The sequence below is a fragment of the Lepidochelys kempii genome, chromosome 3 (genome assembly GCF_965140265.1).
Source record: "Lepidochelys kempii isolate rLepKem1 chromosome 3, rLepKem1.hap2, whole genome shotgun sequence".
Classification (NCBI taxonomy): domain Eukaryota; kingdom Metazoa; phylum Chordata; order Testudines; family Cheloniidae; genus Lepidochelys; species Lepidochelys kempii.
In genome coordinates, this window is record NC_133258.1 from 132,227,386 (window position 1) to 132,252,935 (window position 25,550).

The 25,550-nt window shown below is 37.8% G+C and overlaps 1 protein-coding gene across 13 annotated transcripts in view; it reads right to left on the reverse strand.

Annotated features, from left to right (window-relative positions):
• The window catches only part of SIPA1L2 (signal induced proliferation associated 1 like 2), a 238,396-nt gene that overhangs the window by 48,911 nt on the left and 163,935 nt on the right, over window positions 1-25,550 (reverse strand). For 10 of the 13 annotated variants that reach the window (XM_073338090.1, XM_073338089.1, XM_073338094.1 and 7 more), the window contains 2 exons: window positions 4,388-4,645; window positions 1,038-1,133 (listed from right to left, as the gene is read on the reverse strand). In XM_073338090.1, the coding sequence (XP_073194191.1) occupies window positions 1,038-1,133; window positions 4,388-4,645 (354 nt within the window). The remainder of the gene's footprint in view (window positions 1-1,037; window positions 1,134-4,387; window positions 4,646-25,550) is intronic. The other 3 variants (XM_073338096.1, XM_073338095.1, XM_073338092.1) reach the window with 1 other exon arrangement.

The window sequence follows — 25,550 nt, forward strand, 5'->3', positions numbered from 1 at the left end:
ATATTTTACACATAATCAAACATGTCAAGGCAATATTCTGCTGATAACAGACAAGAAGATGATTTGTGTGTCCATATTTTATTATAAAAATAACTTAATTAACTGAGTATCATGTCTCAAGTGTTTTTAAATTAGGCAGCTTGTGTATTTCTGTATCTCAATATTTAACAGCAAAAATGTTACCAAGCAGTAGATACATGCAACCAAAGTGCTACATTCACAGTAATGAAGAACAGATCTCACATAGAAAATATGTATTAGAATTGAGTTAGTTAACTTTTTGGTGACCTTAAACATTTAACATACTTTTTGGGAGGGGTTCCTATTCACTAACAGCTCAATTGTGAATCCTCCTGTGCAGGGAAGTAAGGGGAAGTAACAAGCCCCATTAACACTCATGTGAAAGAACTACCCATATTGCTGGAGCCTGCCCGGGGAAAAGAGACCAGCTGCCACAGGGATACTAAGTCAGCCTCCCGTGCAAGTGGATAGGAAGTAGATGTCACTGGAGCAAGTGCAGAGGGAGAAATAATTTGCACCTTAAAAGGACTGACACAGAATATTATGCCCACTAAAGCAAAGGGAAGTAGAAACCAGACTGGAATGGAGTCTCAAGCTGGTTCCTGAATGTAGGCTGTCCTAATCCAGCACTAAAGCACTAACTAGTGTGGTTCCCAAACTGTGTTTGTGTACAGATTGCATGAGAGTCCCTGCTTCCAGTTTACTTAGGGTAGTATCACAAGTACTTTTCCTGATCCTCATTAATTTGCAAGGGATCTCAATTTGTGGGTAGAAATTCACAAATTTTCCACATTAGTTTGAGGACCAAATCCTGAACTCAATTACAGTGGTGCAAATCTGGAAAACCACCACTGATTTACACTGAGGTATCTCAGATCAGACTAGGCCTGTGATGCCCTCTATTTAAACTACATTTCCATTGCAAATGGGACTATTTAATATTTAGCTTGTACATAAATTCTGTTTCATAAAGAATTATATATGGGAGTTACAGTGAGATATAAAATCACCAGTACCCGTCATATCCCACTTGCTGTCTCCACTGGCTACTCCCGCTGGGTCCTGGGTCACTGGAGGACGACTGGTTGCTCGGTGAACTTCTGTAATGTTGACTAGAATCATTAACAGTGCACTGAGGTATTTGTGGAGTTTCAACATCTTTAACTGGTCTGTTATTTATTTATTTTACAAATAAATTCATTTTTACAATTAAAAATGAGGCACACAGATTGCAGTTTGAATACTTTAAGTATATTCCTATTGGGATTTTACAGTTAGACTTATTTCCTACAATTCATGTCATTTAAGCATTTTAGAAAATAGTATTTCCCAGTTTGTTATTGGCAGGATATTTCCATATGTAAATCTTAAAAAGACACCATGAAACACAAAAGTAGAGAACAGACTAGGTTTTAACAGATTAATGGCCAAATCCCACTCTCCTTATTCATATAAGTAGTCTCATTTGAACAAAGAGTTTAAGTTACTTGCATGAGTAAGCAAAGCAGGACTTTGCTCAGTTTTGAATATGGGAAACTCCCACAATGAAAAAAGGCACCTTCCCACCCAGAAACAATTACTAACATGTACTATGATATACCAGAAATGGTGAGGGCTTTGATTACACTATGGAATGCATAATATCAGTACCTTCATCCAATTGAGAACTAGGTCATCCTTCATATACGTTATGTGGGTAACATGAAGGCATTTTAAAGGGAATTGTATTATTATACTTTTAAAGAACATCATGTCTCGCATTAACAACTGTGTGACAAAAATTCTTGTATTTCCAGCTATTTGAAATATAATCATTGCCAGCTTTCAACTCCACTATCTTGTGGATCCCAGCCCCATACTCTTGACTCCTCATCCTTCTTTCCCTTCCCCCTTCCCATTTTCTTCATATATCCAGTTTCTAACTTGTCATTTCTTCCTTTTTAATCTCTAAAATTCACCCTTTTCTCATTGTCCCTAGTGCTATATAATCCGTATTTCTTAACCTTGTTATCTACCATATCAATGTCTCATCTCACTGCCCTTCCTAGCCCCAACTCCTCTCCAATCTGTCTGAAATGCTGCTGCTAAAGTAACCACCTATTTCCTAGAAACTCTCTATAGGCTTCATAGTCTGACCTCAGTAAATCTGAGTTTCTCATCCTCACCAACAAGGTCCTATATAATACCATTCTCTCCTATTTTTCTCTACTCAGTATCTAATTCCATAGGCTAGTTCCAAACCTTTTCTTTTACCATCTTCCCATCTCTCTGCTTCATGGATTTTACCATGCTGCTTCCCATGTCTGGAAGAGTCCTCACCCATTGGGCACCATCTCTCTTCTCTATATCCCTTTTTAAAACCTCACCTCCACAAGCAAATTGTTTTCCCTTGTTGTCATCATTAATCTCCCCACCCTGCCTATCCTGACCTGCTAGCTAATGTTTTGTCTTTGTTAAACTAGTCCTATTTCTATTATATAGTAAGCTTTTCAGGGCAAGCAATGGCTCACTGTATTTAAGGCCTCAGTCCTCCAAACATGTATGCATGTGCTTCACTTAGTTATGAATGCACAAACATGTTTGCAGGATTGGGGCTTATATTTGTAATGTGCTGTGGGAATTAATAGCATTTTATTAACTGTTGAATAAATATTTAAGTACTGTTTTCTAATAGAGCTTCACAAATCCAAAAAATTAGATATTTAGTACAACTGCCCTTTTAACATTGGACTTTAACAAGGAACAAAAGAATGGGTCAGTAAAGTGATCTTAAGTCATCTAACATTAAGCGTGGTTAGTTAAAATGCATTTTTGAAACAAGATGTAAAATATGCAAAGCATTAACTCAGAACCTTCTTTCCCTAAGGACAAGTTTTAAAATGTGCATTACTATTACTAATAGCCTAACTGTGATGTTTTAAACAAAATGTAAAAATACTATCAATTATTTCTCCTTCAGTACAGTAATAATTTATGCTTTTGGGGGCCAGAGAGCAGAAATTTTCAAAACCAATACATGACAAATTTTAGATTTTTATACAAATTAGGAGATTTCAGTCATGAGATCTGTTTTGCCTGGAGGTTAGAGAAACTGCATGGTTAAAGGGGAAAGGGCATAAAGGAGGGACAATTCCAGATAAAAAAGAAATTAATGGGGAAAGAATTATGTTAAAGAAACGAATTTGTTTACCTTATTTGGTGAGAATTAAAGAGTCAAATGCATTAACAGGTTTTTTGTTTTTTTTTTAAAGATCTGTATCCCTTTTCAAGGAGTAAAATGATTCATAATTACCTTTAAAATACTTCACCATAATGTAAGAGGTTTGATATTTTTACATCACAAGTTCTCTTTTTTTTTTAATAAGCAGAGAAAAAAAGCAAAGCATACGGAGTGGTAATGAATTACAGAATCCTTTGAAACTGTGTCCATAATACAATAAATGAACTTAAATCATTCATTTTGCAAGAGACAGGTTTGTTTTATTTATGCTTATCACTCATCTAAATAGGTTTCCATGACATCACTGATTGTGCCTCAGCTTAGAGCAAAAGTAGCCAGTCAGCTTCTGTTTCATTTGATTTGGGGTTGAAGGAGATGGTTGGTAGTCCTCATGGGGTGAAGTTATGAAATAGTGATGAGTGAATCACTCATTTTTTGGTTTGATAAATCAAAAACAATTTTGGGGAGAGGTGCCAACCTGAAAAGTAGGTTTTTCTTGATAAAGTGAAAAAATGTGGTGTTTGACCAGAAACATTTTTTTTATTTTTGTTTTGTTTCATTTTCACAGAATATCAGGGTTGGAAGGGACTTCAGGAGTTCAATCAGTCCAATCTCCTGCTCAAAGTTTTCAGCTGGTTTTTACACTTTTTTGTTTTCTAAAATAAATCTAGCAAAATTTTGAAACAAAAGATTTCAAAATGAAAAGTCAAAATGTTTTGAAAATGTCAAACAAAACATTTTGCTTTATTTATTTATTTTACAGGAGGCCACAAAACTATTCACCAAATTCAACCTAATTTAAGTGGGATAGCTGAATTCATGAATAGCTTTGGTCTACAAGAAACTGCATTGTTTAGTGAATAAACTATTAGTCCACAAAATTCTGCCCATCTCTAATTATGAGTAGTACTACTGGACACTATCACTAAACTCAGACGTCATTTGTTTCAACTAGGATGAACTGTGGTTCATTCACTGGGTTCACTTTGGCGCTTAAATCTCAAACTTAAATCCCTGTTAAAACCCAACAGAGTAATGAATGAATGATCGAAAAAGGCTTTAAAAATAACTTTATACCAAGGCCTAAAAAGGTTTACAAGTGAAGCATTTAGGAAAATGACAGGAATTAAATGGAGAGTATATTACCTTGCACCATCTGGCAGCTTTCTATCAAAGGAAGTGCTGCGAGGAATGGCTGTCTGAGCCTGCTGGAGAAGCTGCTGGCATTGCAGTCTGTCAGATGTTCCTAGGATTGGAGATGCACGAGAAAGAGGCTGCCCAGCAGGAGTCGGCACCCGATGCCAAGTAGTATTCCTTCTGAAAGGGGTTTTATACTCACATGGGGTGCCTTCGCTGTCGAGTTTATATTCCACCATGGGGATTCGGCATAGTTCTGAACAACCCCTGCAGGACACACAAAAATGCTGATAAATCTTACTGGAGGGGAAAAAAATACCAAAAATCTTTCTACCATAAAAGTTAGGGTATATTTTTCTTACAAAGGCACAAACATTCCCATATAGCACTGTCTTTTGCACACTTCAACAAACAAACCACTTATCTGGCAAAAAAATAATGTAAACGGTTCACTACTATGTGCAAACCAGCGTTTCAGATGTCTGTCTTTCGAAGTGAAAAAGCAATATAAGATACTGAAAGTTTATCCGTGTCTTAAATTCTGCATTATACAAAATAATAAATAAAAACTAAAATCTGAGAACTATAAAGATTGCCCAGTTAAGCACTCAGAAGTCAGGAAATGTCAACATTAAGGTTGCAAGTGCAGTCTTAACTCTGTTCCCTTGTGTGTACGCATCACACTACAAGTCAAATGATATGATCACACATGATTTCTCAATTTATACAATATCATACAAGTTGAAAAATATTTAATGTATAGTTTCTCCTGCAACCTTATTTACTTTTATGTAGTATCTGGTATTATTGATTACTTCTCTGTGTATGCCAGGCAGGTAAACAAACCGGCCAGGCCCGCCAGGGGCTTTCCCTGCACAAGCAGCGGAACAAGTTTGGGAACCACTGATAAAGAGAAAGAGGGCACGTAGAGGGATGGAAGAGACTGAGACAAGGACAGGCTGAAAGGACAGCTGAAGCAAAAGGGTCTGTAATCACTTGAGTACGCTGAAATACATCCCAGGGTTTCTGAATTTCGGCATTTCTCAATTCTGTGCCAGCGATGTTCTGCGTCTGGCTGGAAGATTCAAATCCACCTCCGCTGTGCCGCCGTCCCCAATGTAAATAATAACAAATAACCCACAATCACTGCTACGTACTTTTACAAATGGACCTTCCGAGCCTTCTCTGATGCAATCTCATTAATTAGCTCATCCCAGTCCACCCGCCTTGCTTCCAAGCTCTCTACAGAAATAACTAGCAGATCATTTAACCCTTTCCTGCTCTATGGACACTCTTAGCTAGGTCTTGAGTTTCAACCAGGTGAAATTACTTTCATTAGCAGCTATGGTTACAGGAAGATAGCAAAAACTATGCAGACCTATTTCTGTGTCAGGGAAACTCATCTATAGACCGTTTGTCTCTATAGCTAAGGAGATCAATGAGAGCCTTTCTTTTTTTTTTTTTCCACACACACGCACACACACGTCATCCTTAAAGATTCACTTGCAAAAAGTGGCAAAGAACTCCATCTCATTCTCAGTACTCAGTTTAAATTCCCAGGGGTAGCTGGCTTGCTAAATTTTAAGCATGCCTCTTTAGGTCTTCGTTATTGAGACACTTCAGTATCTCGTCCATCAAAAAAGCAGCCCTTTTTATGGCTGCATCCTGTTTACACATCCTATCATCAAACCGTGTTAATATTGTCTCTAACTGGGGATTGAAAGCCTCACATTCAAGAACTTTTCTGGGACCTGTTCACCTTTCATCCTTTGTAAGTTTGCCTGGCATTACTTTCCTCCTTCGAGCTGAATAAATATCCCTACTGTGTGAGCCTATGAAGCAGCAGAAGCAATGAACCCAGAAGCCCATAATTCTGATAAAGCATCTCGAAGACCACCAAGTAAACTGCCAGCTGTTTGAACGTCAAGATGTGGACTCTGCCATTTTTTTGCTCACAAAATTAATTTTTGCTCAGTATAGTAACAAAGGCCCCGAAGTTATGAGTTATTACTGTTGAAGAATTGCCCAGACATCAAGCCTGTTTTAGAAAAAGATAGAACTGATGGAAATGAGAATAAAAACTTAAGGTCTAACAGTAAGATTTCTTCAGACTGTCTGAGCAAACTCAGAATAGCTACAGCCTTTTACAAGAGTGTACCACTGGTGCTGCTAAAGAGACTTCCCCTTTTCCCTTTCTGTGAACGAGTGAGTGAATAAATTAAAAATTAAATTAATATCAAACATTAAGATATTATATATTAACAGATACAGCAGTGAAAAACAGGGAACCTGATGGAATCTAATATTGTAATTAAGTTAAGTTATATCTATAACATAGAAAGTTGACTATAAAGTGATCCAACTTTGGGCAAAATATTGTAAACTTTAACAGGGTTTACTCCTGTGAAAAGAGTGATGTGTGAGAGGAGAATGCCTATTAAATTGAAAAGTAAGATCTTCAAGATGGTAATTGGGCCGCACTTTTATATGGATCTAAGTGCTGGGCACTGACTGGGAAGAGACAAGAGCAGATCCTGAATACAGTTCAAATAAAAATGTTAAGATGAATGTTTGGAGCTACAAGGATGGACCATGTTTGGAATGAATGAATTAGGGAAAGGTACCAAATACAGAAAAGCTAAGGGAATCCATGCTTAACCGGTTTTGGCATGTGCAAAGAATATATAGGAAAAAGGGTGTTAAATTTAGGAGCAGAGGGTAAGAGAAGGGTTGGAAGAGCCAAATCTGGATGGATGGATGGATGGATGTCATATAAGGATATGAATAACTGTGGAATTTCCAAGGAACTGCTTCAAGACAGACTGGACTGGAGAAGGAGGACTCGAAGAGCTGACCTCATACAGGTGGGACCAAGGCTAGAAGAGGAAGATGACAAGGTTTACCTCATGGGCAATCCTATTAGGAAAAGAAAGGGCTTGCATTCATATTTATTTATTTTAGTGAAGTAGTAAGGCTAATATTTGCAATCAAGCATGCTTATGTTATTTAGTGATATACAGGTGTGGTGAGAGAGGCAGTAAATAAAAGGAACTGAAATCAAAGCTTGTGTTTATATGAACACTATCAGAGTGAAATAATCAGAAATATAATTGATTAATAATGCACAGTGTCAGCTGTGTCAGTGTCAGCTCAGCCATACATAATAAGGTCCCATTGTTTTTAAAACAAGGAGAACAGGAATGGAAGGATTTATACAGCTGTTCTGGTCTGGTAAAGAACAATAGTTCTAGAAGTGACTGCATTGTATAATGGACAGTTAAAACAAGTTTAAAGAGCATCAAAGAACATGGAAGGTCTTTGTACAAGTTATATTAACTTTAAACTGGAGATTTCAGCAACTAGTATAATGTTGATGGAGAAATTGCAGCTTGAATAAGCACAACTGCAAAGTTGGCCAAGAGATGCACCACAATGGGACCTATGGAAAGTGACTTGCAGAGAAAGTTGCTGACCAGAGCAAAACAGATGGTTCCAAGATAGTGATATCAAAGCTATGGCTTAACTTGTCTTACACAAGCTGGTATGATGAGATGTGTTGCACACAGATACTGGAAAATTCCAGCCCCAGTTGCTAGAACCGCCAATGTGATGTCTTGTTCCCTGATAGGATGGTGATAAAGGATGATTCATTTTGGTTGGATGTTTCAAATCTTTGGAAGAAGAACAAATCACCATCTGATTGGTCCACACTAGTACCTCCAAGAAAAGGAACAAACTTGGACCACCCAGCAGAAATAGGATAAAACAGGTCTGTCTCCTTCAGCACATTGCTTCCTGAAAGCCAAAGACACATGGAAGGAAGAAGACTGAGGTCCAGGATCAGACATCTGGAGTCCTCCTGGTGACAAAGTACCTATCTCAGACAGGTACCTTTAACTATCTCTCTATATTTTCCAGCATTGGGTTGCCTGCTAGTGCATTGGGGAAAAAAAACTATAGTCATGTCTGTCCTTTGCTCCACCCGTGTTTGCACTGTCAACTCCTGGTGTGAACAACAACTGAGTTGAAAGCGGGCAGCTGAACAAACATCTGGTGATAAAGTAACATACTTTCTCTTGGGTAACAGGTCAAATCAGTCAATTGATCACTTCCTGAAACTGGGTACCTAATTAGTATGGTGGTGTATATGCTTGTGCATGTGATCTAAAGATTGTCACAGAGTTACTGTGTCCCTTTGTTTTGTAAAAGATTCCAATCAATTTTGTTGTAAAGCAGCTTTAAAACGCAACAAGTTACTGTTGTTAACCAAGATTGTAGAATGTGTGTGTATGACAGTAATGATTTCATACTGCCCTTCAAGTTCTAGATGCATACAGACATAAAATGAGGCCATGTGTGCAAGCTTCTTGAACTGCACTCTGTCTGTATTGTCTGTCATAAACGTAGAAGTAATGTTAGATAGTTGGGAGTGTTAGATCCTGGGTCTAATATAATTATTTAGGATATTAGTTAAAAGGGCTGTCTACTAAAGATCCATAGAGAAGGAGAACTTGGTGAATTAGCATGCAAGCAATTGACCAAATTATTTTATTTATCTTTGGATCTTTGGTTTTTCCTATGTTGTATTAGCAACAATGGAGTTAATAACCATTTGACACAAGGAACCCCTATTCTGAGGGACTCAGTCAAAAATCTAAACAAAGTCACCTTCCCAAAATAGTGATTGAGTACAAGTTTTCTAATTATAGTACAATGCTATTGTAGTCTTCTTATATCCTATACTATTAGTGGCTGCTGTTAAAGATGCTTAATATACTCTATAAACTAATTTCAGCTTTCAAGTCCTTTACATTTAATAAAGCAATCAAAATTCAAAGATCTGTAAGAGAGGTGGTATGGGTAATCAGTTAAGCAACTGCTTAAGTAAGGTTTGTTTTATACCCTATCTTTCTTACATAAGATAGTACACCACATCTCAAACAAAACAAAACTGAAAACTCTGAAATTTGTTTGCAAGCTATCAATTTCTGACTTAAGCTCTGGGGTATGATTGTGTGAAACCTGGAATTTGTCTAACATATCAAGAATACCTTCAATCTGATTTTGTAGTGGATGTATGGCCTCTATCCTTACTGGAGTGACCAGATGTCCCAATTTTATAGGGAGAGTCCCAAAATTTGGGGCTTTGTCTTATATAGGTGCCTATTGCCCCCAGCACCTGTCCCGATTTTTCACCCTTGCTATCTGGTCACCCTAACCTTTACTGACCATCTTGTCATGCTTTGGCATTTTAATATAATGCAAATATGCTTTTTCAACACATCCCAATAACTAGAAGAAGTGGAAAACAGGATATACAATCTCTGAACAATTCAAAAAATAGAAGAATTTAGAGAACCATTGCAGCAGCTTCTACAAGATTCAGTGAGTGAGCAGTACATGGGTTGAGAGACGTATATTGATTTTCCTGATTAATTTGATTTTGAACTTGTTCGTATGCTGCAGCCTCATTACCTCCATTGTCATAGCTTTGTCCACGGCAATCAGCCATATCTGAACCATCTTTTTTTCAGCTTCTCTAAAATAATCTCCTTAATACACTACCCAGTTTTTGTGTGGCTAGCAATGAAATCTACACAATTCTCAACAAACTTCTCTCCATTTTTCAGAACGTTGTGACACCTTAACACTAGAAACATTTGTTCTATTCAGGAGTACAGTCAAACACAACAGATAACTATTTAGCTTTCCTAATCTTCTCAAAAACCTGTCATACTTTTCTTGTGATCCTATTGATAAATTCATTTTGATAATATGTCACATCTTCGTTACTGGCCTTAATGGTTTCCACATGATCTCTCAACATACTATCATTTCTGCAAGCAATTCAAATAAACCCAGAAACCTCCCATTACGAGGACTGTCTAATTTCTCATCTGAACCTGTCAAAACTAAATCTCTCACCTAAGTTCAGCAAAATATCCAACGAATGAGGCAAAATATTGCTCTTTATGTCTTTCTGCACCTGACAGAAAGTTTGCATACCTTTGTCAATTGTGTGGCCCTTTTCCAACCATTCTACAAGTTCCATCCAGCATGTGACTGCCTCTATATGTTCCTTCAAACATACGTATAAGCATACTCTCTCACTAAGGTGGAAAATGTTCGTGAACCCAGTTTTACAGTTCACAAAGGAAGATGAGGAATTTGACTGGAAAAAGCAAACAAGTGAAACAGAACCAGGAGGCAAGAGTGAAACCGTACATCAGCCAAAAATGCTGGCTTTACACCTTATTAGGTGTTCTGACAAAACCAAAACTTTAATTCTTGTTTTCCTCTGCATTTGCTAGGTAAAAAGTCTTTCTAAATTAATTACAGGGCTGTTTTCTACCAAAAGAACCAGCAAACAAAAATTTCTCATTTGTGGCCAAGTAGTCAGCTCTACCTGATGAGCCAAAATTCTGCCCCATGCTTTCAATAATGAAACTGCTTTCAGAGTCTATGTCCATAATAGTTGCACTAGCAACCACTAGGCAACTTTCTGTCCTGAATCAGAGCCTTGGGGACCCACAAGTCTTACACACCCAAATCAATCTCCTCACTACCTGAGGAAGGCTCAAAAGTGAGAGTAGAAGAACTCTTCAGGAACATGGTCAAATTTAATATATTTAAAATAAATGCGTAGACTGGTTGCATTTTTCTGATCTTTTTCATGGACATGCTGCAGCTAACACTTTTGAGCACCACTCTTGTGCATGTAGGTTTTCATGGTAGACATAATGGTTAACTGTAAGAATTCATCTTCCAAGCTCTTCATGAACGTAAAGTTAAAAGCAAAAACAAAAAACAAAACAATGGAGCCCTTTATAGGCCCTTGACAGGCTGTTTGAAACCCGCCCACTCCTTTTAATGTAATTTTTGGGATGTAATTATCTACACAGATTGTCATTATTGGATTAGGAACTTCAGTTATGTGAATGGTTATCTAAACTACCCCTGATTTGATTCCCAATACCCTGCATTCCTCCCTTATCCTCTCTCCCATGTATCCTGAGTGTGAGAAGCTTTTGCTTTAAGCTGATAACATCACTTACAAATTCAGACTTTTCCAGATATTGATCTTACCTCTTAGTTTGGTAACTTGAGCAAGGTCTTTCTAGAATATGTATATGTCATTCTCCACATCCTTAAATCCAAAAAAGTATTTTAAATGTTTAACCACATTTTCATAGATTTTAAGTCCAGAAGGACAATTACGATTATCTAGTTTATCACATATCTAAAAGCATGTTATATCACCAAATTACTCCTTTCTCAGTTAAGATTAATACCTTCAAGTTTTGTAGCTACTTGCCTCAACTGGAGAATATGTCCCTTTAGCTAACCAATGACTATGTGATTGTAGACATTGTTCCTGTAAACAGAGGTTTGTAAACAACCCTATTTCAAATCACTATCAGATCTAATCAAGCAACTTTTATAAGCTGAATAAGTACACATTGGACTTCACATACAAAACCATAAGAAGCAATGAAGTTATCCAACCCTGTCCCAGTCACTTAAAAACAGGTAAATACATAGCTTATATCAAAGTATTTTTGATCATCCTCCTCCTTGAAATCACAGAAAGAAAAATATGCTGTTTGGTGTTTTTTGAGTATTAGATCAGAGCAGTCAAGCATTAAGATTGAATGGCATACTGTATTACTTCACAACAACCATACAGAGAATAAGTACTGCAGTTCACAGAAAGAGAAGGTCATCATTGCATTTACTCTGTGTATTGGGGACATGTGAAATAATCTACTAGTAGGTTTCCAGCCAAATACTGACACTGTTATTTTGGATCTAGAGAATTATCCTGGCTAACTGCTGAAATCGTATTTAATTTACTGTTCAACATTTAGCTGGGTTGCTAACGAGCCTTTGTTTGCTACACTTTACTGCATTGTTTGATAGGTATATGTGGGCATTTGTATTTAACAAAAGCGTTTGCACCTACTTTTTAAATGCAAAGACCAAAGCTAAGCCTTATGCTCCTATGAAGATATTTAAATGATGTAAAATAGAAAAAGGGAATTGCTGGAGAGTTTTCCCCAATATCATCCAACATATTGTTTTGACAAATAGACTAAGAAAAGATCCCCGATTCAAAAAGTTAGATAGCAAATATGACCAGAAGGGAAAATACGGATGACAGAGTCAGTTTCTAGATCGGCACATCAGAAGCCAGAACATTTCTTCCCCTTCATAATGGCATGTAGGTTAGTACTCAGGCCTCTGAGCTAAATAGATGGACTCAAATATTTAAGGATCCTCTGTTTAGAAACCATGTGTTAACCTATAGCAATGCTAAGTTTATGCTGGTAAATTACTATAAAAGTACCACCTACATGCCTAAGTGGGACAGCTAACACTAGAGTGACCCGACAGTGCTGATTACTGCAGCTTAGCACATAAAAAGCAGCAGCTGTGGTCATCTGCAATGTTAAAATATTATTGCAAACAACATTTTAGTTTAATACACTTATGAAGCAGTCTGCAACAATACATTATCAGCTTTAAAAACCATGAAGCTCTGAAACCTTTCAATAGTTATTCGAGCTCCTACATGAAGGGCTTCTAGGATGCACCCTGAAGGAGCTACATTAGGCTAACATGATACTTAAAAGTTTAATGTAAAGCTCTTGAGAAAACTTTAGAAGCTTTTATATATTATGATTAAGAGTCTGCTGTCTTGATAACTACATGAAAGCCTTGTCTTTTTCAATTACATTCCACCATCATAATAAGACTGTTACTCAGCATGGCTGTTGTACTTTGGGTCACAATTAAATTGGGCTCTACAACTAAATCTTATGAAAATACAAGTGTTTTATTGTAATCAAAATGCTCAATTTCCAGCTCCTTAAATTCTCAGAACCAAATGGATATGCTAGCGATCTCAGTTGATCTACAGTTTGACTCTTGCCTCCTTGTTCTGCTTCATTTGTTTATATTTCCAGCCAAATTCCTCATCTTCTTTATGAACTGTAAAACTGGGTTCATGAACTTTTTCCACCTTAGCAAGCGAGTATGCCCACAAGAATATTTGAAGGAACATGTGGGAGGCAACCATGCACTTGATGGAACTTGCAGAATGGTGAAAGGAAGCATTATTTCAATTTTACAGGTGGGAAAATAAAGAATGCAGACACTAATGGACATTCTCAAGGTTAAACAGGAAGATCATGGTAGAACTGGGACTGCACCTGTATCCTCCAAATTCCTGTCAAGTGCCTTCACCACATGACTATCCTCTTGATTCACAGAAACTGTTGTATTTTGGTCAGACAGCCAAACAAATTGCAATAACTAACTAGCAGGCATAGACACGTTCAAAAATAGCTTCCAGGTTTGATCTGATTTCAAGCAGGGCCACAGGAAACATGCAAACATCTTCCTCAGAGGGCATAGTTCAAAGCCCATTGAAGTAAATGCAAATACTCCCGCTAACTTTGGATCAAGCCTAGAGATTCTACCTGGACAATACTGGCCAAACAATGAAGGTCAATCCATGTCACTATAACTTAGTCCCCACAGCCCTCCAGAAACCTACTAACATTAACTGCATACTGTCAAAAATCAACAGACTGATGAAAATATTAGTTAAAATAATGTACAGCATCATAAATAAATAATGATGTTGCTAGGATGATCACCTTGGATGATGAAGCTGCCACCAGCCCTACCAGTTCTGTCAGTAGAAGTGATGAAGCACTCATGGTGAGAGACGTGAAGAGTTGAAGTTGACAATGTGCTCTTACAAAGTAAGATCTTCATTCATTTTTAGGCTAAGAGGAAAGCTTTGGGCTGCTGAGCCCACAAACAAGTGGAAGTTTCTTAAATGCTCTTGGAGATGCAATGCTGTATGTGAGAGACATGAAAAACAGGGACAGAGTACATGCACTAGCTAGAGCGGATGACCAGGACTTAAAAAAAATAAACTACAACCTGATTGGCACACCTGTGTGATCAGTGAGGCAGTATCAAACCTGTAGTTTGCACTAATGAGAACAGGACAACAGAACCAGAACAAAACACATTTCCAAGTCCCAAAGAATACAAAGACAACCACACACAAAAGATGACATGATACAACATTTATGGGGAAGGCAAATGATCAGAAGGAAAGGAAAATCCTTGGAAGGGGAGGGGGGGAATGAAAAGTTATACCACAGCTGTAAACCTATGAAAAGGGAATGATATAATAAAGTTAACAATAACAAGAGGGAGGAGGAAAGTCGGGGAGTGATATCAGGAAGAAAGAAGACATCTAGTGCTGGAAGTTTAAAATGATGGTGGAACATGCAAATGATGTCAAAGACATCTGGAGATGCAAGATTTGGAGGAGGAAGACAGGTCAGAGATTTAGGAATCATTCATATAGAACTAGTGGTTGAAGCCATTTTTCACAAATAATTCAATATCAATCAAGTCTGAAATGCAAAGTCAGCTACAAAATCTGCTCTCATATGAGCACGAAATTCCAACATTATTAATTACATTTTATTTCTGTTGACATATCAGCTCAATTAAACTGCTTTGTACAAGAGTTCTAGTGAAGGGCACAGTTTGAGATCATCATCAGACTTACCAAAAGGAAATGCTTAGAAAATATAGACAAGGTTGATAGATCAATTACATACAAGTTTTTGGCTATTTTCTCTGCTCAATAACAAATGTACATATGTGCTTATGCAGCTTATAATTACTGTGCTGGATAGAAACCAGAGGAAAAATGAGGACACATTCAACTTTAGGGTTAAACGGAAACATAACTAAGTTCCATACCATTGATAGAGCAAAGAAACACAAATTTTCCTGCTGTCTCCTGAGAATAACCCTGAAATTCTGGGAGCAATACATTTTGAAAAAAAATGCCTGCTACATAGAGGCATTAAGAATGCAATTATTAGAAAATATCAAACAAAGAAAAACCACCACAATAGAGCTTTCTGAGTCCTAAGCATTCATTTTAATGTAAAAATATAAGGTTTGGAGTTTTGACAAACAGCAGGGCTACTGCCTGAAGAGTGGTCATTTTTTTACTTCCCAAGTTTATCATCTTCAACTGATGAATAATCCTCCTTTTGGGTAACAAGTAAGCTGACCTTGGTTTCACTCTGACTCCACAACAACAAAGCCAAATACTGATTGATATGAACTAAAAATATCTTTCGGGGTCAGAAATGGTGGATTCCTAGAATCTGAGTGAGATTAGTGGAGGGAAGGAAAAAAGGAGGGAACACTGGAGCAGGCAGGCATATCCACAGATTTCTCCTCCTTCTTTCCTCTTATCTGGTACTGGAGGCAGCTACATCTTTTGTGTGGTAGAGCTTAGTGCCAGAGAGATTGCTTTGGAATATCATCTCACTTTCTTCAGAGTTGAAGACCTTGTCTCTTTCTTCAGAGTTAAAGACCTGGCACTCTCCCACAGTGCCCCAAACAGACCCAGCAAGGCTCTTAGTACATGCCTCCTGTTTCAACCAACAGACTAGCTGGGGAAGAGACACAGGCAGCCATAACACATTCTATAATAGCTTCCCATATTCCAGCTTGCAGCACAGTAGGCATGCAGTGGTACCTCCTTTATGTGGGACCATACGCACATAGAGGGTCAGTGAACACAGTGTGCCCACTTTCCTTGAGGTTATGCCTTGAGATTGACTCACACTCCAAAGTCATGGAAAACTATATGAACATACACAGATGTTCATGCTTATGTACCAAGTTGATAGTCATCTTAGATAGACTGATCTGCTGATTTGTCACCCACTGAGAAATGGATCATATCTTCAACAGCATGTACTTCTGGCCCTGCACTTTGAAATTTTGCTTGCAGAACTTCACCCATTTTCTGCTTATATAGGGTCAAATGACAGATCAACTTAGGCCCTAATTTGGAAGTGTAGGAAATTCTCTCAAGCTTGAATAAAGTGTGGAATTTAAGTGGAGAGGAAAGATGTGTGTGCATTGGGTTGGTCAACAGAAAACAGTCTTCTGTTTCTTCGCCACTGATGGATGGAGCTACTGAAACAGCAGAAGAAAGAGGAAAGCACTAGGGAATATTTCAAGACAATAATAATAGTGTGAGAAAGTGCAAAACAGAAGTGTCTTGAAGTGGAAGAAGATGATTCATAAACATAGTATACAGAACATATCTTGTCAAGTTACTTTATATCTAGGAAGTCTGAGACAGAATTTAATATAACATTAGCCATAAAAAATCCATGAAAACAGCAAGCTTCTGTTATATAAAAAGATACATACTGTCATAAAATCCATTGGGTTACAGTAAGTGTATTCAGACAAGGATTCAGAAGGAAAAAAGCCTTCCCCCTCATCCTAAAGTCTGAATTATCTTGAGATGTTGTTTAAGATATGATTAGTATTTAGGATATGATTGATAGGTGAGGCTTAGGACAATGTCAAAGTCAATATGAAAGTAGGCTTCTTTTGGAAAGAAAGCACACATCAAATTTAACACACAAAGGTTCTTTTAGGGATTTTCAATGATGGTGCATGTAGTTACATTCAAAACCTACACTTCTAGCCAAAGTAATGGCTCAAACAGAGTGTTAATTTTCAAGAGAAAACAAATCAATAGAAGCAATCTTTTCTAAAGGATTTTTATAAACCATTTAAAGAATATAGAAAAATCATTATAGCTGCTAATAAACTTTCAGAAATAGAGCAGAAAGAAACATTTTGTGCAAAGTGAATTCTGAGCTGATTGCAAAGCCAAGTAGCAAAGTAAAAAAGTCCAAAGTAAAACACTTTTCTCCTAACCCTGGATACTTTCATCACGAAAACAGGTAATTTCATACTGCTATAAAAAACTACGAAGAAATAAACAAGCCACGGACAAAGCAAAAACCAGAAGTTCACTTATCTTTATATAATGTAGATTCTCTCCACTAAATTCCCATGAAGCGCTTTGAAAATTTATCACACAAGATTTCTTCCACTGATGTGAGCAAGAGTAACTGCATTTGCATTACTAGAAGCTACAGATATAAATGCTCCTGCATGATAATGGGACAGTCAACCATTTAGTCAAAGACTTTCAGAATACAAAGAAACAAAAAGCAAATAATCAAACTTCTTTCTTTTCTCCCCCTCTATAAAATGTCTATTAACCATACTAAACCAAGATAGTGAAGTTGAACACAGACTGATTTTTAATACAGAGTAATATTGAGGACATCATCATGTCGACCCATGGAAAAGAAGCCCTTGAGGAATTCTACCATGATTTCAACAATTTCCATCCCACCATCAACCTCAGCCTGGACTAGTCCACACAAGAGATCCACTTCCTGGACACTACAGTGCTAATAAGCGATGGTCACATAAACACCAACCTATACCGGAAACCTACTGACCGCTCTGCTTACCTACATGCCTCCAGCTTTCATCCAGACCACACCACGCGATCCATTGTCTACAGCCAAGCTCTACGATACAACCGCATTTCCTCCAACCCTTCAGACAGAGACAAACACCTACAAGATCTCTATCAAGTGTTCTTACAACTACAATACCCACCTGCTGAAGTGAAAAAACAGATTGACAGAGCCAGAAGAGTACCCAGAAGTCACCTACTGCAGAACAGGCCCAACAAAGAAAATAACAGAATGCCACTAGCCCTCACCTTCAGCCCCCAACTAAAACCTCTCCAACGCATCATTAAGGATCTACAACCTATCCTGGAGGATGATCCCTCACTCTCACAGATCTTGAGAGACAAGCCAGTCCTTGCTTACAGACAGCCCCCCAACCTGAAGCAAATACTCACCAGCAACCACACACCACACAACAAAAACACTAAACCAGGAACCTATCCTTGCCACAAAGCCTGTTGCCTACTGTGTCCACATATCTATTCAGGGGACACCATCATAGGGCCTAATCGTATCAGCCACACTATCAGAGGCTCGTTCACTTGCACATCTACCAATGTGATATGTGCCAGCAATGCCCCTCTGCCATGTACATTGGTCAAACCGGACAGTCTCTACGTAAAAGAATAAATGGACACAAATCAGACTTCAAGAATTATAACATTCAAAAACCAGTCGGAGAACACTTCAATCTCTTTGGTCACTTGATTACAGACCTAAAAGTGGCAATTCTTCAAGAAAAAAATTAAAAAACAGACTCCAACGAGAGACTGCTGAATTGGAATTAATTTGCAAATTGGATACAATTAACTCAGGCTTGAATAAAGACTGGGAGTGGATGTGTCATTACACAAAGTAAAACTATTTCTCCATGTTTATTCCTCTCCCTCCCCCACTGTTCCTCACATGTTCTTGTCAACTGCTGGAAATGGCCCACCTTGATCATCACTACAAAAGGTTTCCCCCGCCCCGCTCTCCTGCTGGTAATAGTTCACCTTACCAGATCCATCTTGTTACAGTGTGTATGGTAACACCCATTGTTTCATGTTCTCTCTGTATATAAAATTTCCCCACTGATTTTCCACTACATGCATCCGATGAAGTGAGTTGTAGCTCACAAAAACTTGTGCTCAAATAAATTTGTTAGTCTCTAAGGTGCCACAAGTCCTCCTTTTCTTTTCGCGGATACAGACTAACACGGCTGCTACTCTGAATACAAAGTAAGACGCTGTCATTTATAGGCTTCGTTATATGGGTATAATATAATGGAATAAACCACACACACTCTCGATCTTCACCATTATTATTGCTTCAATAAAAATGATGAAACAAGAGTGTTTCATTTAAGAATCAACTTCAGAAGGAATTAAATGACTGCTAGGGATGTGGTTCATTAAACAAACTGGGTCTCTAATGCATTACTACATACTGTACCTTCAGCAATTCACACGCTATTTGCAGCTGCAAGAAGTTTCAGTACGGGTCATTTGCTTTTAGTAATCATTTCACCCTGTAAGCATGTTGTATTTATCTACTGGAAAAAAACAGTTCCTTTGAAATGAAGGCTCATTTCCAAGGGAAGTAATTTGTGTTATTTCTTTTAAGTATGGTTGTTAAAACAAGTAAAATACTGGTATTTTACAAGACAACATGCACATGACACTCTTTCAAAATGTAACAATGGATACTTCATATTGAGCAAAATTCCAAGTTGCAATATACAGAACAAAAACTATTAAGTTCTCACTCAAATTACATAATTTTCCCTTCCAGAATTTAGACATACCAAGAAGTTTGTTAATTACATGATAGTTACAAGAGAAAGAAAAACAAGTCCAAATTAAAAACTTATATATTTCTTCCTCTGGTTTACAAAAACAAATAAAGCTTTTGGGGAAAAAAAATGCAGAAAGCTGAGTTAGATACAATAGTATAAGCTATTTCTTTCACTGTAATACATAACTTTGTAAAATGAAATTCCTATTTAGTATGGCGGTATTCTCCATGATACTCCTTGCATACTCATTTCAATGCAGCAATATCCAAAAAGAAAAAAAAAAAGGCTTCAAGATAAGGCAGCTTTAAACTTTTGCAAATTGCAATTATGAATGGTGTGGAGAAAGTGAAAGTGTTATTTATCCTTTCACATAGCACAAGAACCAGGGCTCACCCAATTAAATTAACAGCAGGTTAAAAACAAACATAAGGAAGTACTTCTTCACACAGTGTACAGCCAGCCTGTGGAACACGTTGCAGGACCTGTTGTAAAGGCATGAAGTATACCTGGGTTCAAGAAAGAATAATCTAGAGTTCATGGATAATAGGTCCATCAATGGCTATTACCAAGATGGTCAGGGAGGCAACCTCATGCTCTGGGTGTTCCTAAACCTTTGTGTTCATTCCCTCTGAAGCATCTAGCATCAGCCACTAACGGAAGACAGGATACTTGGGTAGAGGGACCATTGGTCTGAACTAGTATGGCCATCATTATTTTCTTATATTTCCTTAGGGTTAATTCCTTCTGTTGCCTCTGAAAAAAACTAGTACTCTCAACTTACAAGTTTCAGATATTTTCAAGCATTTCAGTCTTGTAGCATTGGCCATAATTAAAACTCCATTTAAAGCCCTGGAACTTTCAAGCTCAATTTGCATAAACAATAAATAGCCAAAAGGACTGATCTTAAAGAAATAATTCGCCCTGATCTTAAACCCCAGGATCTCAGACAGACAGACATCAGGACTTAAAAAAAAATTTACACAATTCTTAATTTAACTGGCAGAGAGCTTTAGAAAAATTCTTAAAGGAAAATGAGTAAGTGTCTCATCAGGGTTTGATGATAACCCCAAGAAAGTTCAGGAATAGCCACAAAACTCTAAAACAAAAAATATTTCAAAATTGGCGGCAGCTGATTACAGCAGCAGCTTTAAATCCCCAAAGTCATTCCAAGCTGTTAACTTGCTCACAGACCAGTCACTGGAAACTATTGCTGCTGAAACCGTTCTGGCACAGTGGCTGCTCTTATGTTTCTATTCCTGGTCCATCTGAATGCTGTTTATTGGTTTTGAATTTGTTTGTTCTCAGATTTTAAGCCACCTTTCCATAGTAGTTATGCAAGTTCATAGTTTAAAAGGGACTTAGAACTAGAAAGAAGAACTCACTGATTTGGCTTGGCTGATCAAAGCATGTGGTATCATCTCTGAGCACTATTGTGATAATGTCAAGGAATGCAAGTTAGAATTCAGTTCATTATTTTACTGTGACAACGTGTGCATAGTTCTAAGTATTGCTATGACAACACTGGGCACTGACAACAACAGAGCAGCAAGGCACAAAATCTTCTTAAACACAGAGTCCTACTGAAGCAAACTTGAAATATGAACATTTATACAAAAATGAATGCATTGTCTATCATGTTCTTACACTCTACTGGAACTGAAGGTATTTATGTTTTAAAAAGCAGTTTCTCCTCTGTGGCTGAGCATCAGTGTGTTGCCATGCAAATATTTGTGATATTCCAATTTGCACATTATGACTTAATTGCTGAAGAAAACAAGGTGGTAAGTGTTCTGTCAATTGCAGTCTGAAACAAGTTTATTACTTTTGCTAATTAGCAAACTTAGGCTCTGATCCTGTGATTGATTTTGCAGGCAGACTTCTGCTCTCAAGTGGAGCAGAAGTGCAGGGAGTCAACATGCAATGTTCTGCTGGCAGGAATAAATAAATAAAGTGATGGAAAACACCTATTATGTGAATGTGTTGACAGTTTGAGTCTGATATATTGCATTTAATAATACCCCCGCCCTCACCCATACAACCACCATCTTTAAATGTGAGCGAGATTCCAAGTCCTCTCTCTTTGTGCTGGAAAGAATTATGCTGTAAATGATCTTATATTAAAAATAAAAACTCATAGTTCACAATGATTCAGTGTTAATATTCTAGATGTGTTCATACTTACAAGGTGTAATTAAAAACTTACAACGGTGGGGGACTGAAGGCTACAGCGCAGGTAAGCTATCACCCCTATTTAAAATCAAACTAAAACAGTTAAGGTCTGGGACTGGACTGCTTTGGAAACACCCTTCCACACTTTAAACTCTCATTTTCATTTGAAGAGTCTAATTCCCAAACCAGTACACAGCAGTCATATCCAATGTGTGTAAACTCACTCCAGAACCTGATCCCAGCAAGAGGCGAGTGCTAATAAGCACCCCTCCTCCTCAAAGAGGAAGTCCTTACTGCTCCTTATTCCTAAAACTCAGCAGTCAACAGCTTTAAGTGAAAACTGCTTCCCTTTCAAGCCAGGGAACAATCAGTTGATTTTCTCAGTAAAATGCTAGGTGGTTGTTCTATGAAACAAATGCAGTTTTCTTAGCTAAGATAGACATATATTCTCATTCAGAGCCAAATTTTTATTTGTACTTTGATTCTAGGAGAAATGGAGCAGTTAATGAATATCAATGTCTTATTGATAGCTAATCTGAGATAAATTTAAGTTACATCTAATGGTAGAATTCAAAACCTCTGATTTTCTTTGTATTTAATTACATTCATAAAATGTCATTTAAACTTCAGTGCTTTCATAAGAAATGAGACTAAAATACAAGAAGATAAAAATAGGGCAGTCACAAGTCTAAAGTAAACTCATGTCTTCTGCAGTAAAATTATTAGAATTTGATTTTTTAAAAGTGCTGATTGTAGTTCTTCATGATCACCCCCATACATACACAGAAACTTCACAAAATAAAATATCATGCATTGGAAGAAAATTTTCCCTCCTTCTGGTAGCTTTTAAATTTGAGCTGGAAAATAAAATTCTCTTTAGTGAACAAAATCTCATGACACAATAGTAGTTTAAATGAAATAATGCAAAAAATATGTACCACTTAATTGCCTCTCTCTGCTTCTCCACCATCCTCCCTCTAGACATGCAAAACCTGAATGAAGCAAATGTTTGATTATGCCCCGCAACGGAAAGAAACTCCTCTTGACGGGAAATGTATTTTGAGTGCCCCTTGCTGATTTATGTAAGCTACTGCTGCCACAATGCTGATTCTGAGAAAGACTTGACAATAATAGAATTATCTCCCATGGTGTGGAGGGCGTACCTCTCTTGTGCTCAATGGCATACATCAGAGACAATGCCACACAAACACCTGGTGCCAGCTTATGGTTTATACAGGCGGCCAAAGCCAAGATACTGGAATCTGTTGTCAACTACACATGCATTGGAACCACCTGGGGCATATTTTGTTAGATGCGATCTCTTTTAATCTTTTAGTGGGGCCTGTTTCTCCTCTAGTTCAAATAACTATACTCCTAAATTCAAAAAGATCTGCTCCTTAGGTATAGCTAAGACCAAGTCACAATCAGTTCCAGCAGTGAGCAGAAGAGGCTCTTGCATTTCGATCTGCTGAATGATTCTTTCCAGGGATGGAAACACTTGTTGAATCTCACTACTTCCTATTCCCATCAATGACTTCTACTGAAAGGAAATGAGATTTAAAAAAAACAAAAAGAAAAGGAGTACTTGTGGCACCTTAGAGACTAACCAATTGGTCAGTCTCTAAGGTGTCAAAAGTACTCCTTTTCTTTTTGGGAAAACAGACTAACACGGCTGTTACTCAAAAAAACAAAAACAAAAACAAAAAACACTTCTATCACTTGGTCCAGAAACCAAAACTGGCCTTTGACCTTGTTTTCACAAAAGCAGACTGCTGAAAGAAGATGATCACGTTCTGATGAGCCAAAACTCTAAACAAGGTATGACACAAATTGTGACGTTACACCGCATATTCTTTATGGAAATATACTTATGATATGGCAAACAGATATTTGATGCAAGATGGGTCTTGTAAGATATCATTGGAAAGGTTATGATTATCCAATTTGTATGCACGTATCATATCTGTACCTAAAGTTAGGAACATTGACTATAACAATTACAACTGGGAGTGTACTTGGGAAACACACACCGGACAACAGGCCATCAGCCTTGATGGGCCATTAGGAAGAAACAATAAGATTTTGCAGATACTAATCTCTCTTCTTCCTGGGAGGGACCTTGCAGTGACACTACTAGGTCATGTGACCTGGTACTAAACACCATCTTGGACTTCTAATACTTTTCCACTAAAAGTAGGGGAAGGTTAAGATTGGAAAACAAAAGATTCCTGCCTTACGTAAATCTTATTTAAGCCTGGGGAGTAAGCTCATCTAGGTACACTCTTCACTGAATGCCCAGCCAGGGTGACTGCTGGGAACACTTAAGGACAAGGACAAAGGGAAAGTGGGAGGAGTACTGAACCCAGGCTGGAAAAGGGATCTGGACTGTGAATAAGATACCTGAGAATTTTAACCTGCTAGAAATGTAGCTAACCACCAAGAATTTCTGCAACCAGCCTGAAAGCAACATTTAGGGTGAGAAATTACTTCTTGAAACCAGTCTCTTCAGGAATTAAGCTTAGTATGCATGTTTTGTTTTATTTGCTTAGTCATCTGCTTTGTTCTGTTTGCTATCCCTTATAATCACTTAAAATCTGTTTTTTATAGTTAATAAACTTAGTTCTTGTTTATAACATAACCCATTTTGTGCAATTCATATCTGGGATGGGCAAGAAGCTGTGTATATCTCTCTCCACATTGAGGGAAAGGGTGAATATTTATGAGCTTGCACTGTGAAGACTTTTCTATACTTGCTCAAGACAATATTATTTGGGTTTACTCCCCAAAGGGGGTGTGTACTTGAGTGCTGGGCAACTTTCTAGCTGAATCTTCCCATAGAGAGCTGCTTGTAGATTGAGATTCTACAGCTGGTACATCCCTACCTGTGTGTGTGTGCTGCCAGAGGCCTGAGAGCCTGATTCAGCAAAACAGGGAGAGGGAGCCCAGACTAGGGGAGCGGGCAGCTCAGTGAAACCCCAATACATCAGGTGGCATCCAGGACCGGGGAAAGGGGGTCCAACCAGTCAATACTCTCTCCCCAGGACAATTACTGCCACTACTACATCAGGGTTTACAGGAAGATCCTTGGGCAGTAATCAAAAGCATTGAAAGGATCAGGTACTAGAAGTAGGGCTCAACCACCCTGAAATGCAGGAATCAGGATTTGTAGATATGCATCTTTCTTGCAGATTAATTCCAGAGAGCCTTCAGGGATAGTTCTAGAAGAGATTAATACATGGTTTCCATCCTGAACTTCTGACACCCTAGACACTGGTTCAGCCACTTTACTTCCAGTCTTGTGCCTACTAAGTTTTTGGAAACTATGAATAGTTTTAAATACCCACCTGCCCTAGAACTCAGGACTAGTTGGGACATTCCAAATAGCTCTAATCACACCGTTTGTGAAAAAGTCCAGGCAATTTCCAAACAATTAAAAACTCCTTAAAGAAGATAATCTATTATTTCATTGCCTCAAAAATCTTCTGCTCAATGTCTAAACTAAAAGGTACCACACTATCATTGCCAAAACACTTGTAAAGAACATCCAGGAAATCTAGCAGAGTGTCTTTAATTAAGAGGCATGATTGCTGACAAAAAATACTCAGTTGCTTCATGACGACTCTTGGGGGAGCTGGAATTGCTCTACATTATCTGAGATCCCAGTTCCATGCATGCCCTCCAAATATTCACAGCCTAAGTGTTAGGGCTCAACAGTGTTGCAGATAGTTCAAAATTCCTACAGTCTCCTCAATCATCTGAGTGCAGGTATCTTTGGGAGAGACATTGGCTTCTAATGGAGTAGATGACCATGTTGTCATGG